Here is a 16498-nt window from a genome sequence, read left to right as displayed (position 1 = left end):
GAGCTCGAGTCTTCGTTACCTGAAACCTGAACGAAAACCGAATTGACTAAATCTTCATAAACGGTCGAAATTTGCAAGTTTTGAAAGATAAATCTGAAATTGACAAATTTATTAAACTTTCAAACTGTCGGACGGTGTTTGACTGTGACATGGTCATACGTGTGTCATTTGTTTATGCTAACTATATTCCAAGCAGGTGTTCTCATTACGCGTTTAGATTTCTTGCATGTGCAGATTCTAAAGGCTAGGAGAACATAGTCGATGACAAGCTTTGGAATGGAGACACGACATGAAGGCACTCAAAAGATAAAGATGATCGAGTTGCCGCGGACCATCATCAACACCACAAGGATCTTAAGCTTTGAAGATCAAGTCATTCACGAGCATAACTCAAGGGGGAGCTTATGTTAAGGGGGAGTTTGTCAACACACTTCCTACACGATACGGGTAGTTTGTTGATACTCTCTCTGCTTTCAAGACGTGAAGACATTGAAGATCCTCCGACTTTGATGACTCGAAAGGACATCCGAGACTTGAAGACACGAAGATCAAAGATGATCAAGATCGAGACAAAGCTACAGCCAAGGGGGAGTTTGTTGGTGCACTTGTGTCTGTACTTTGTCTGTATTCGGTCTCGATGTAAAACGATGTCTAAGTTAGCCTTGTAAGTTTGACCAAGTCAACTATCCTCCTAGTTTGACTTGGCCAAACAGTTTGTGCATGATTGTAAGTTGTCTGTGTAGAAGGTTGGGTCATCGAAGGATTGCTTCTATCCTTCGATGAGTTCGAAAGATATCCCACGAATGATAATAATGGACCTCGAAGGATACATCATCCTTCGAGGTATGCATGGATCCTTCGAGAGCTTTCACATCGATAGATGATCCTTCGAGACATCTATCGGATCCTTCGGACAGACTACCTGTGTTTGGGTATAAATACCCATGCAGTGTGTTCATTTCATTTTAGACAAGTCAGACCTTGAGAGACACTTCTATCAAGAACACACACTTAGAGAGTTTACAAAACAGATTTGTAAACCTTGTGCTTGTAACCGGAACCTTCATTCGCATTAATACAAGTGGTGTTAATCGGTGAATCTTGTGTGTATTGTGTTTATGCTTGTCTCAACTCGGTTTGCATTCTAGCTTGGATTCCGCACTCGCTAGTGTGTTACTATAACAAGGTTAAGGTTAAACCTCATCCTCCACGAGGGACCTACATTTAGATGTTATATGTGTGTGTATATATGTTTATGTGTGTAAATACATACATTAAAAATATATATATATATTGAATTCGAATTTCTGATCGAATCGAAAATCTTAAATTCTTATTCGATTCTAATTTGATTACTGGACTCGAATACGAATCTACTCGAATTCAAACCTTTTTTAATCAAATTTGAATCAAGTCGAATTTCGAATTTTTCGAATCCGAATCGAATTCTGAACACCCCTAGTTTTAGGACCAAAATACAATTTCTTCCTACTTATAATGAACGTCAGATGTCATCTTTATAACATTTCTTAGGCTACTTAGGCAAAACCCACTTTTTAGTATATCTTCTCCTCTAAAGATAGATATCAATAATGGAAAACGGCGACAGAACATAACTATGTCGGTACAACGCCGTCAGTAATTCTTCCGTGAACAATCATTTGCCGATATTGACATGCGAACTACCTTTAAATTTCATTGACGATATCTTAGTAATATCCTTTGAAAAATTGTCAGGTAACTTATTTACCTAATCCATGTGTTACGACGGAGTGTCACTGACAAACTACCGTCTAACACCCCTTTTCACCGAGGGATACGGATTCCTTTTTTGCCAAAAACCCTCTATTTTGTGGTGACTAGATACAAATATTTTGATTTAGAATTATTGTGAATATAAACATCAACTAGACCAACAACCTATAACTTTATAGACTTATTTAGTGTGTTAAGATTTATATTTCACTGTCATCCTCTCCCTATACTAAAACATCAATCTACAAGATCAAGCTATTTAGGTGGTTACCAATTGTTTCTGTATCTCTCTTTACATATAATCCATATTTAATTCGTGGTATCATATTTCATAACATGTTTTGTACTCCAGAATCATAAAAAAAACACCAATGAAGTTACCCGGCTGTAGATGCTTATGAGTATTGGTAAGATATTTTCATAAGAATCACAATACCAATATTGCCGCCGACAAGATAGTCCATCTGACTCCATCAAGAAAAGTAATACTCCATTTAAGTTTGAATCTTTTTTGTTAGAAGAAGTCAAAATGAAAACAGAAATATGTTGACACAAAGCAAAAGAAGATGAGGATGAAGAAAGGAATAATCTCTTTCCCAAACATTCCATCTAGTGTTTACATGTTGACTGTTTCCCAATGGCCCAAACCCCATATGTGTAGACAACTAGAAATATAGCACTAACCCCTTCACCCCACCCCACCCCCACCCCCAACACACGCATTCACAAACCCATGTACGGACACATGCACTACAAATACAAAAGCCCACTAACTAATAAGGGAAACAAGTTCATGTTCGTAGTGGTATAGTAGTAGAAGTAGAACAGGAAAAGTTGTACAAACTTTGGAAAAATCAAGAATTATGGACGGATCTGAAAGAGGGTTAGCCAACTTTGATATTCAAGTTTCTTCCTTTTCAAACCCCATACATGATCATATGGGCTTTTCACATTATCAAGATCACAACCATCATCCCCATGATCATCATCAGGGCCAGTTTCTGAGGTTTCTACCTCAACCTCTATCTCTTCCACACTTATCTCAACCGCCTCTCCACACCGCCACCTCCTCATCCTCCGCCGCAGCTGCCGGTTTCACCGCCGAAACATCCACCGTTCATAGAGATTCTTGGCAAAAAGAACAGGTAGATCAAGTCCCATCATCATAATATCATGATCCCCTTATTGTAATCAATAATATTCTTCAAAAAAATCTGTTTTTTTCTCTCTTTCTAATCCTTTTTGCATGTTCTTGGTATCTATATATTGTGAACCATATATATATGCACAAAGATTAACTCATCTTTTGTATAGGTCGGAAGCATGGATCCAAAAGCTGTTAGTGAAGAAAAATGCACGGATGATCACAATTCATGGTTTTGATCTTACTCACTCTTGTTTACTTTTCTTGATTTCTAATTATTGGTTTTGTTATTATATAATTAGGGTTTAACCTCAACAAGAAAAGGTTTGCAAGAAACTGCAGTTTTGTTTACTTATTCCATCCCACTTTAGGGTTCATCCGCAAGAGCATCGAATTACAAAAAAAAAAAAAAAAAAAAAAAAGCTAAGAACTTTGTAAGATTTTACAACAGTAGGTGTGAGTATTTTCTAATATACATCATTATAAACACCAAGAGTTTGTGAATTTGGATCAATATTCAGATACTACTCCGTGAACTACCAGAAGTAGACAAATTACAAAAGTTGTAGTTTCTTGGTGGATTCCAGTAGGCATTCCTGTAAGAAAATCATTAGAAGTTTTTGTTTTTAACTCTACTGTGTGTTTATGTGTGTGAGAGAGAAAGAGAGATGATGGTAGAGAGAGAGAAGCTTCTGTTTGTGCTTCCCCAGTCAGATTCTAACAAGATCTAGCTATATATATTTTGGAAGAGATTTCTACATAAAGCAAACTTTAAAGCATCTCTCAATCTCATTGTTATTGTCAGTATGTGATATGGGGAAGAACAGGAATCTTGAGACCTAATGATCACATAAATCCATTTGATGAATCGTTCCCACCAAACTATCCAATATAGAGTTCCTATCTATCAGTGCACACACACCAATAATGTTAAACTTTTTTTCTCTGTTAATCATAATGGAAGGTGGAGGAGCTCATCAAACCCTGAAAAGGGTAGGATGAAAATGAGAAGGAAGCTGAGAGAACCAAGATTCTGCTTTCAGACAAGGAGTGATGTTGATGTTCTTGATGATGGTTACAAATGGAGGAAATATGGTCAGAAAGTTGTCAAAAATAGCCTTCATCCCAGGTACTAACTTCATTACTTTTGTAGTTGTTTTAGCTTCCAGTAAGATTGATTCTCTAAATTTTTTGTGTTCTTTCACTTAATATTTTTTTTAAATTAGTTTGTTATTAAGGATAACCATTTTGATAATTAATCAATCAACTAGTTGACCCATAATAATTTATACTGATTATGTGACCAATAGACTCTTAAAAGGATAAATAATGGTAACTCTATCTAACCCAAGCCATTACGTATCGTTTCAAAACAATTTAAAATATTATGATTGAGATAAAAATCAGTTAATAATTAAATTTGAGTTATTTAAAATTAAAACAGCATGATGAGTTAGAAGCTTTTATTGATAATTTGATTGATAAAGTATCAACATGGTTTTCATTATTAATTATGTATAAGTCACTAGAAATCCACAAAATTGCACTGGAATGTTGTTATGAGTTATCATAAATACTGAGTTAAAAAATTGTGGTGGCAAAGGTAACATCCTAGGATGTGATTTTCCGGACATTTCAACATCGTAACAACACAAACTGATGATTCAAAAGTAACTATAAGAAGAAATCAGTTAGATATAAACTGGAAAGCAAGGTTATACTTGTCCTTTTACATGTATGAAACAAACAAACGTACAGAGACCAAAGTGCTACCTAATTAATGATCGCATCATTTCAAGGCCAAGGTTCAGGTTCTTTCATTATTAACTGTTTGATAGTACATGCAACAGTAAAAGGAACATAAAAAACAAACCGACATACTGAAATATATCAGCCATTACCATATGTAATCATAAGCTAAGGGTCTAGGAGCGTTCCTTTTATAATAATCGGGTTAATGTTCCTATCCTTGAGTGTGCTTGTATGTGTATGACCTTGTTTCCATCAAATTATAAGCCGGTTTAGTAATGTGGATAAGCATTTTCTCTACATTAATTCGTTTATCAATTACATTTAGGCGTTAGCTAACCCCTCAAATATGTATGGATATACATACCAAATACTATTTATATCATCATCCATCAAAGCTTCTATGGGTTATGTTAAACATTGCATATTGTGTTTTCAATTTTTAGTTTCAAGTTGTCTTTTTATTGCTTTGTTTATTATAAATAACGGCTCATATTTCTTTCATGTAGTGAGTAATCTTTCAACTTTCAGTATTATAATTACAAGTTATTTTAAGTTTAATTAAGCAATCGTTTCCACCTTCTCCCGACTTGGTCGTCCTTCATCCTTATTGTTTCATCATTCGTCCTCTATCCTTCTAGCTTCATCCGGTTACCTTCTCCAGTAAATGGTACCTTTTACAAAGGTTCAAAACAAGCGATCCAACAACCATCAATTAGTTATATGTTCCGTTCTCCATTGGCCACACATTGATTGCCTTAATAATTACTAGCAATTTGTAGAATGAGTGTACTTTCACAACACAAAACTGCTTGAGAGCACAACTTGACCAAGCTTATTCAGTGAAACTAAAACAACCCAAATTGTGTTGAGCCTAAGGATGATGGGTTTTACCTCGTTGTAAATAGGAGTAATATGCACACACATATATATCATTCATTCCTATAGGCTTTATGTTTAACTTTATATTAATGACTGTCGAAATGGGCGCAACACCAACCTTTGATTGCGTACTTTGCACTTTGTTGTGTTAAGTCACACAATATGGTGTAGCCTTATCTGATTAAAAAACACATGGAATGTCAAGTAGCTCGAATGAGTAAACATGTTGGGCTTGTGCCTCCATATATTGTCACACTTGATTGCGGCAACAGGACGCGAACCAACATACTTTTTCGATTCATTCTCGTGGTTTGGCTGAAGTGTTGCACATGTTTAAATTGAACCACACAACTCTTCAAATGGTGACACAAATTTATTTGGTGTGTTTGATTGGGCGCGGACAATCTTGGTGGTGTTTCTAGAAGATGTCGTTACCCTTTAGCAACTATTTGAACGCCCACTAATTACCCTTGTGCACTTTCGGCCAAACTGGCGGTTGAAACACGCCTGAAATTTTGTTCTTTCTTATACCGCTTTACTTATAATCATGTTCATATGATCTTTAGTTTACAAAGATTTTTCAGGACCGAACACGGTTGATAATTGTTAAAAACAATGGTATTGTGATGATTCAATAACAGAAACAACAAGAACAACACAAAATAGCGACAAAACAAAGTGACAAAATCTTATTTAACCCAAACCAAAAAAGTACCCCCCAAACCCTAGATCTTACAATCGTAAGATCAATACAAAGAGGAACGATACAACCAGACTTGATGATCATCCACTGATGATCATCTATACCAACAAGTACAGCAGATCTCTCCAACAGATGAGAGAAGACAAAGTACAACCGGAGATACAACCGGAGATAACAAACCCTAGATCTAAACAGAGAAACGTAACAATAATTTGGAGTGAATAATGATCAAATGAGAGAGAAAGTGACTTTTATACTCCTGCTGATCAACAGATTCACTTAGCACCATGAAGTATCAGATTGTCCAAAATACACCCCTGCAAGTTACAACGGACTACCTCCAAAATATCTGGCCCATGAATCTGTTATAACAACTTAAACAATAATAACGATCAGTAGACACAACCCACATATTAGGCCCAATAAATAAAACAGTATAACCCAAATTGAATGAACAGCCCAGTATCTTTTAACACTCCCCCTTCATTCAATTGGGTTTAAACAAATCCAATAATCCCAAACGATCACAAAAACCATTATGTTGAGTAATACTCAACCCTTTTGTAAAGATGTCTGCCAGTTGATCCTCGGATTCAACCTTTGTTGTAACAATGAAACCATTCGACACCTTCTCTCTTAAAAAATACAAATCAATCTCAAAATGTTTCGTACGCTCATGAAACACAGGATTTGCAGCTATTGACATAGCTGCACTACTATCACAAAATACTTGTATTGGAAGACTACATTTGACATTCAACTCATTTAAAACATTCACAATCCACACAAGTTCACAAGTAGCTGAGCACATGGCACGGTACTCAGCTTCACCAGTCGATCTTGAAACCGTGGATTGCTTTTTACTTTTCCACGAAACAAGATTTTGACCCAAAAATATACAGAAACCAGTGACAGACTTACGAGTATCCAAACATTTAGCCCAATCAGAATCTGCATAACAGGACAGATCAAAACTACCACTCTTTTTGAACATTAAACCTTTACCTGGACTAAGTTTTAGATACCGTAACAACCTTAAGGCAATTTTCAAATGAACAGTCAATGGCTTATACATAAATTGGCTTAAGTACTGAACAGAATAACTAATATCAGGACGAGTTATAGACAAATAGATTAACTTACCAATCAATTTTTGATAATTGGTAATATCAATCAACTCAGTCCTATCACTTTCAGCCCTCTTATTCACAACATGACTCAACTCTATTGGAGTATTTACAGGTTTACACCCAAGATACCCAAATTCAGCTAACAACTCCAAACAATATTTACGCTGATTCAAACACAGCCCACTTTTATCATATACAACTTCCAAACCAAGAAAATACTTTAGTATTCCCAGGTCTTTAATTTGGAAATTATTACTAAGCAAAGTTTTCACTTTATTGATTTCCAAATCATTATTACCAGTTACAATTATGTCATCAACATACACAAGTAACACAACAAATACAGAGGGCTTGGATAAAACATACAACGAATGATCACAAGAACTTTGAACAAACCCTATACCAAGCAAAACATCAGTTAGCTTTTCATTCCACTTTCTAGGGGCCTGTTTCAGCCCATACAAAGACTTAACTAATTTACAAACCTTAGACTCATTTTTGCTATAATAACCTTCAGGAAGAGTCATATAAACATCTTCCGATATTGAGCCATATAAAAACGCATTATTTACATCTAATTGGTACAATGACCAATTATACTGAACAGCCAAGCTCAAGACACATCTTATAGTAACCATTTTGACTACCGGTGAAAAGGTTTCACCAAAGTCAATCCCTTCCCGTTGGTTATACCCTTTAGCAACTAACCTCGCTTTATAGCGCTCAATCTCACCATTAGACCGATACTTAATCTTGTAGACCCATTTACATCCAATGGGTTTCCTACCACTAGGTAAGTCAACAAGTTCCCAAGTGTTATTCCGCATTAAGGCTTCCATTTCAAGGTTCATTGCTTCGACCCACTTAGAATCCTTTGAAGCCTCATTATAACAACTGGGTTCAGTTGACTTACTTAGTTTACTAATAAAGCTCACATTTTCAGCAGATAAACATGCATAATTCACAACTTTATTAATATCATATTTCACATTACCACTTAACACAAAATCCTGGAATTTTTTAGGAAAAGATACATTTCTAGAAGACCGTCTAAGACCTTCTAAATTTCCCTCAGCTGGGCTGATCTCATCAGTCGACACAACAGTGTCCTCTGCCCTGCCAGACTCCCTACTACTACTACCTTCTACACTAGAACCTAAGTTATGACCTGAACTACTTAGACCAGGAGCGGCAGACGTAGAGGGACCTGGCTGCTGATCATCACTGACTGTGTCGTGAGAATCAGTAGTACCCTCTTCATCATTGGGAGTTAAAGAAAACTCAGGTGAATTTGTTTCATTTTTATCAAAAAAGTTTATCAAGTTTAAACTGTTATCAATATTAACTTCACCATTAATTTGTTTAGACTTAAAAGGATACACATGTTCATAAAACTTGACATCTCTAGAGAAAAAAACCTTTTTCTCATCTATACTCCAAAGTTTATAACCCTTTTTTACATTAGAGTACCCTATCAAAACACACTTATCAGCATGATAAGCAAATTTGTCAGGTTCATTCAAATTAGTACTGAAACAAAGACACCCAAAATTTCTAAAATAAGACAGAGAGGGTCTAAAACCAAACATTAGCTCATATGGACTCTTTCCACTTAACACAGAAGACGGCAGCCTGTTAATGATATACACAGCAGTTAGCACACAGTCACTCCAAAATCTTAAAGGAAGGCCACTCTGAAACATTAAAGTTCTGGCTGTATTTAAAAGATGTCTGTGCTTACGTTCAACTACCCCATTCTGTTGTGGGGTATATGAACATGAAGTCTGATGCACAATACCTTTCTGTTTACAAAATGTACTCATTTGATTATTTATAAATTCTGTACCATTATCACTTCTAAACATCTTTACCTTCTTTTTAAACTGTGTTAATACAAGTTCATAAAAGTATTTCAAATTTTCAAACACTTCAACTTTACTTTTAAGCATATAACACCAAACAGTTCTAGTAAAGTCATCAACAACAGTTAGAAAATATTTATAACCTTCATAGCTAGACACCTTGTAAGGTCCCCACAAATCCAAATGTATTAGATCCCCTAATTCCTTTGACTTATGATCACTCAAAGGAAAAGGAACCCTAACCTGTTTGGACCTGTGACAAACCTCACAAGGATTATGTTCAACAATTTTAACATCCAAACTATCTTTTAACACAGCCAAAACTTGATCAGACGGATGACCTAACCTACTATGCCAAAGATCAGATTTAACAGAACTATTAAAGCACAAATTAGCAAAATTACCATTTCTACCAACAAAATACAACCCATTCTCTTGCCTACCAATCACCAGAATTTTCTTTGACCTCAAATCCTGTAACATACAGTTGTTCTCATTAAACAAGACAGCTATTTTATTGTCTTTTGCTAACTTGTGAACAGACAATAAATTGACACTATACCCAGGAACATAAAAAACATCTTTTATAATAACATTGTTAATCAATTTAAGATCACCAATTTTTAACACACTAACACTTGTTCCATTTGGGTGACCAACTTTTAACCCACACTCAGACACATCTATGCAATTAAACATGTCCTTATCACTTTTAATCATGTGCTGATTAGCACCTGAATCAACAACCCAATTATATTCATGACTAAAACACACACTGCTAGAACAACTCAAAAAACCAGACATACAAGCAGACATACCTCCCATATTGGACTTCTCCTGATCCCCATCAGGTTTTTCACCAACTAAACTCATTAGCTTTGCAATCTGTTCTGGAGTAAAAGGCAAAGCAGACACAGCAGAACTAGAAGGACCAGAAGACATACCAGACCTACTAGTATTATTACCATTATTTTTACCAAAAGACATATTACCCCTTTTTTTCATACCAGGTGGATAACCAATTATTTCAAAACACCTATCAACAGTATGACCTATCATATTACAATGAGTACACTTTAGATTTGAATTAGGTCCTCTAAAATTTCTTTTTGATGTGTTTTGATTAGATTGATTAGACCTAGCCACATAAGAGACACTTTGACTCTTAGAACCACTACTTGAGAGTCTATGTGACTCCTCTCTAGAAACAATAGAGAAAGCAACTTTAACTGATGGAAATGTTTCTCTTGTTAAAATATTAGTTCTCACAGGTTGATAGATATCATCAAGCCCCATGAGAAACTGCATTAACTTTATAAGAGCAGAGAAGTCATTATAGTCCTTAGCAGCTTGACAAGAACATGAAGGCAGTTGAAGCATTGCATCAAACTGCTTCCACATTGTTGTCAACTTATTATAGTATTCAGCAACAGTACTACCATTTTGAGCAATACAGTTTATTTTCTTATACAGATCATAGACAACAGAACCATCAATCTTATCAAAAGACTCTTTTAAATCAGTCCAAACTTCAGAAGCTAGTTTAGAAAAAACTTGACCAAGAAACAACTCTTCTGAAACAGAATTCAATAACCAAGTAAGTACAACAGAATTGCATCTATCCCACTGAGCAGCTAATATCTCATCATCCTTAGACTTTTCCACCTTACCATCTATAAACCCATACTTGTTTTTAGCTTCTAAAGCCAACTTCATAGCACTAGACCACACAGCATAATTCTCAGTACCTTTGAGTTTAACACTAACAATGGTTAAACTACTGGAGTCACTAGGGTGTAAGTACAATGGATCTCCTATATCCAATTTACCAATCAAGGTCTGAGAAGTACTAGGAGCAGGTTCAGGAGGCATAATGACAAACAATAATAAGACACCAGATATACAAACAAACACCAGCAGGTAAACACCAAATATACAAACAAACACCAGCAGGTAAACAACAGCAAACACACAGAACAAAAGACAAAACAGCCAAAAAAAAAAAAAACACTATGGCGAAACTGAGTCAGGGACCAGATTCCAGGTTCATCACTCAATAGGTGCCTGGACAAGCCTTTACTCAGAAGCCAATCTACCCTAGACAATCAATAACAACCAATAACAAATATATGTGCCGGTCCTCACTACCCCGACTTCAACTACTCCAATCAACAGAAATAAAAAAGAGAGATAGAACCAGCTTACAGTGGGTGCAATAAAACCTTCAAAGATCACCAGATCTGTAGTTTTCAAGAACTACTGGATCTGATGCAAGAAACCACAAGATAACCCTTCTGGTCAGTTTGCCCTAGATCTTCTAAGGATCTAGAGACCAACACAGAAGTCTTGACAAGAAGAGGGTACAAAGATCCTTCAGATAGTGAACAGATCTAACCAGATCTGTTAACAACCAGCCAACCCTTAGCTAGGGTTTAGTCCAATCACCACCAAGAACAACCAGATCTAACCAGATCTGATATCAACACAAGTTTCCGAGCACAGAAACCCTAAACAACAATAAAGAAACTAATCAGAAAACACAAGACCAAATGCAGCGGATATACAAACAGATCATCAACAGGAGCTCAAGGCTCTGATACCATGTTAAAAACAATGGTATTGTGATGATTCAATAACAGAAACAACAAGAACAACACAAAATAGCGACAAAACAAAGTGACAAAATCTTATTTAACCCAAACCAAAAAAGTACCCCCCAAACCCTAGATCTTACAATCGTAAGATCAATACAAAGAGGAACGATACAACCAGACTTGATGATCATCCACTGATGATCATCTATACCAACAAGTACAGCAGATCTCTCCAACAGATGAGAGAAGACAAAGTACAACCGGAGATACAACCGGAGATAACAAACCCTAGATCTAAACAGAGAAACGTAACAATAATTTGGAGTGAATAATGATCAAATGAGAGAGAAAGTGACTTTTATACTCCTGCTGATCAACAGATTCACTTAGCACCATGAAGTATCAGATTGTCCAAAATACACCCCTGCAAGTTACAACGGACTACCTCCAAAATATCTGGCCCATGAATCTGTTATAACAACTTAAACAATAATAACGATCAGTAGACACAACCCACATATTAGGCCCAATAAATAAAACAGTATAACCCAAATTGAATGAACAGCCCAGTATCTTTTAACAATAATTGTCCTTCCAAAAAATAACACCATTCATATCTTAAACCTAAGGTGACACAAACAACAAATCACTCCACAAAACAAATGAAGTTGAATTAAGCTATATATATAGTTTTGGTGTTTTAATTAGTTTTCAATTTCTGGCGCTGATAGTTAGTCTGCTAGAGTTTGCAGGTTCAAACCTCGTAATGTCCCTTTACATAAGGTTAGGTGCTTTAATTGGAATCACTTTTTTTAGATACTCATTAAACCTTGATATCTTTGCATAGTCCAAACCGAATAGTATTAGCTGATTGAAACTTATAAATGCGGCAATTCCAAGATTTCTTCAGTTGTAAAAATCTAATGATATGCCTTTATATGTTGGTATAAATTAAAAGCAAAAAGGTCACTTTTTGGGACATGAAAAAGGTTCTTCATCTAACCCTCTTTTGCTTCAATAACAATATCATGATTACATCTTTATTCACTTCCTTTACAAGTTAAAGGTTGTTCTTTTTCTTGTTTGCTACAGAAAGTGACTTTAATGTTCTTATATACAAGGATGATGAATGTTTTTGATATTTTGTATCCAAACATTATTACCGTTGGAAAACCCCAACAAGTGAATATATCAGCTTAAAAAACATAAACATTAATAAAAGTTACATGTGATATTAACTAATTTAGAAAAAAAAAAAAAGCTTTATAATATACAACACACACATATTGGAATGTGTGAACAAAATATCTAGGCTTTCCACACAACTGTACAAAGGAGAGGTATCACCAATGGCCTATTCCATTGGAAATCTGTCGGTAAAGACGATTACCAAAGCATATCTGTCGGTAAACAGCCATAAAAAAGTGGTCTTGAGTAATCTCATTTGCGACAATTAGTGACGGACTACACCAAGGCATCACATACGAACAACTATATACCGACGGATCACTGACAAGTTTTATAAGGTTGTCTAAAGTGAGGTTTCCTATGGATAAGTCTGAGAGGGAATCCAATCCTAAATCTTCATCTAAAAAAACAGTGACAAATTACCGATACATTGACTGTCGGCACACTGTTCCTAACAAAAATTACTAAAATGCACATATCCCTCCAAACGTATCCGTCGGTAAATGTCAATTTAACGACGTCAAAAGATTTCGTTGGTAATCTCTCGATAATTACTAAGTGGGTTATTTAATTAACATTTACATTTTTTAGGGTTTGATCAAGGTTCATCGGTATTCATCGATTGGAAGCATCGGTCGGTAAACGATCATCAGTGATACTCCTTTGTTTAGAAATTTCGTATCCACTTATAGGGTTTTTGCGTAAATAAACTCATTGGTCCGTTTGGTACAAAATTGCAAATATCCAGTAGTTACAGATACATAAAAGAAATCATTTACCGGTTCTAAGAGATCTAAAAAGTCTATAAAAACAAGATTTAAACTAAGAAAATTATGTATGTGTATGTGTGTGTATATATAAGAAAATTACGTATGTGTGTATCTATTAATTATTGGTGTGTATTGTATTCTTGATTCTTTTTGTTCCATTTGTTGTGAACTAGCAGGAGCTACTATCGCTGTACACACAGTAATTGCCGTGTGAAGAAGAGGGTAGAGAGATTATCCGAGGACTGTAGAATGGTAATCACAACATATGAAGGTCGACACAATCACTCTCCTTGTGATGACTCAAATTCATCAGAACATGAATGTTTTACTTCATTTTAATACATAAGCTCAACTTTGTGTTCCACTCAAGACAACGATCGATGAAGTACTCCGTGTTTATGTACAAGTTACTTATTATCAATCTCCATCTTCTTTGGTTTAAAGATTGAGTATTTATTTGTGTAGTAGCTTATTTTGATCGGTTGATCGTCTTGCAGGAGTTGATATTCTATAAGTTTAAGACCATTACCATCTTTGTAAATTGTAATCTTACGCCTCTAGCAGCTTGCTAGCTAGTGTGTCTCGTTTGATGAATTATGTCGTTCAAAACAAATTTTGTACAAGGGTTATCAAGTAACTTGTTTTTGTTATTGAAGCAAACTATTTTTCTTAGAGAGAACACAAAAAAAAAATATACATATATATTGGCAAAACCAATGTTATGTACAGTGGCGGAACTAGAACGTTAACTCAGGGGTATCAAAAAAAAAAAACTTTTCACCGTGCAATCATACAATATTAAAAAAAACGAATATAAGTAAAACAAATACTTAATAGACATAGTTTAACAACGAAAAAAATAAAAGTATAAACATACAAAATTACCAACTACGAAAAAAATAAAAGTATAAAAGTATAAACATACAAAATTACCAACTACCAAGAATACAACTAATCAAACTAATGAAACAATCAATTAATCAAACAAGTAATGAAATAAAGAATACTCACAGCCAATAATCAACGTGTTCGATGATTGCTGTTGGACACCTGGACGGCTGGACCTGTTCTTTAACAAAAAAAAAAAAGAGTAAATTGCTAAAATAGTCCCTAACGTTTGTTCACATTTGCTAGATCCATCCAAAAAAAGATTTTTTCTCATATGAACCACCGAGGTTTCAGAAAAGTTGCTAAATCCATCCAAACTTCAGGGACGATTTTAGCAATTTAATAAAACAATTTTTTTTGGATGGATTTAGCAAATGTGAACAAACGTCAGGGACGATTTTAGCAATTTACTCTATTTTTTTTTTATTTTCATCTTTTTATTATATCTCTTAATTAACATAAAATCTATTAGTTTTTTTTATTTTCATCTTTTTATTAAATTTCTTATTTAACATAAAATCTACTAGTTTTTTTTGGAACGACGAATTTCTACAACAGGCGATAGATTGGCACCTGCTTTTGCAGGCCCTCCACCCCACTCTGGCCAAGACTATGTTGTCTTAACCGGGCTCACGCTTGGCATCAGAGTTTGGTTTGGCGCTCCCCGATAAAATTTCCAGCCTACTGCCATATGCGAGTAGTTGCACCCTCCATTAGAGCCGAAAACTCTCTGGAGTAAATGCACTGTAATAGAAAACTCGGATGTGCTCTGCGGGTTTCGAACCTGTGACCAGGCCTTCACCCACTTCATAATAAAGATTAATCATTTATATTTTACAATTATGAATACGGTTTTATATTTATAATCATCTAACCATCTAACCAAGTCTTTTAAAATGTAAACATTTTACTCATTACTAATCCTTTAATAAAGTTAATTATACGACAAAATCTTTTCAGCGGTTTAATTTGTTACCTATTTAGCAAGAACGTGTATTTTATTTTATAAATGAACAAAAAAAATATTGGGTGAAGGCCTGGTCACAGGTTCGAAACCCGCGGAGTACACCCGAGTTTTCTATTACTGTGCATTTACTCCAGAGAGTTTTCGGCTCTTGTGGAGGGTGCAACTACTCGCATATGGCAGTAGGCTGAAAATTTTGTCGGGGAGCGCCAAATCAAACTCTGACGCCAAGCATGAGCCCGGTTAAGACAACATAGTCTTGGCCAGAGTGGGGTGGAGGGCCTGCAAAAGCATGTGCGAATCTATCGCCTGTTGTAGAAATTCGCCGTTCAAAAAAAAACTAGTAGATTTTATGTTAAATAAGAAATTTAATAAAAAGATGAAAATAAAAAAAAATAATAGATTTTATGTTAATTAAGAGATATAATAAAAAGATGAAAATAAAAAAAATAGAGTAAATTGCTAAAATCGTCCCTGACGTTTGTTCACATTTGCTAAATCCATCCAAAAAAAGTTTGTTTTATTAAATTGCTAAAATTGTCCCTAAAGTTTGGATGGATTTAGCAACTTTTTTGAAACCTCAGTGGTTCATATGAGAAAAAATCTTTTTTTGGATGGATCTAGCAAATGTGAACAAACGTTAGGGACTATTTTAGCAATTTACTCAAAAAAAAAAGATAAAGATTGTTAGAACACATTAAACCTACGATCTAATCATGTATGTATAAACAATTAAACATTGATGAATAGTTGAACACATCAAACCTACACATTAAACCTACGATCTAATCATGTATGTTCTGTTCGTCTGTTGTGACTCCCTTTGGACCGTCCCCTGCTGGTAATTTTTATATCCCCTGCTGCCAAAT

General features: G+C 35.1%; 1 protein-coding gene across 2 annotated transcripts; it reads left to right on the top strand.

Moving 5' to 3' along the window:
- The first annotated feature begins 2438 nt into the window (after positions 1-2438).
- On the top strand, positions 2439-14371 carry LOC110873608 (probable WRKY transcription factor 12). Of its 2 annotated transcripts, none has more exons than XM_035977596.1 (4): positions 2439-2900; positions 3070-3131; positions 3864-4028; positions 13951-14371. In XM_035977596.1, the coding sequence occupies exons 1-4, from the start codon at positions 2619-2621 to the stop codon at positions 14114-14116; spliced, it is 675 nt and encodes a 224-aa protein (XP_035833489.1). In that variant the 5' UTR covers positions 2439-2618; the 3' UTR covers positions 14117-14371. The 2 variants fall into 2 exon arrangements, with proteins under 2 accessions (XP_035833489.1, XP_021978260.1); XM_022122568.2 differs by having other exon boundaries at positions 2441-2900; positions 13954-14371.
- Positions 14372-16498: the final 2127 nt, after the last annotated feature.

Source organism: Helianthus annuus, chromosome 1, assembly GCF_002127325.2.
Source record: "Helianthus annuus cultivar XRQ/B chromosome 1, HanXRQr2.0-SUNRISE, whole genome shotgun sequence".
Lineage (NCBI taxonomy): Eukaryota > Viridiplantae > Streptophyta > Magnoliopsida > Asterales > Asteraceae > Helianthus > Helianthus annuus.
The sequence above is the reverse complement of the archived record's forward strand: the minus strand, read 5'-3'. Positions and strand labels throughout refer to the sequence as shown.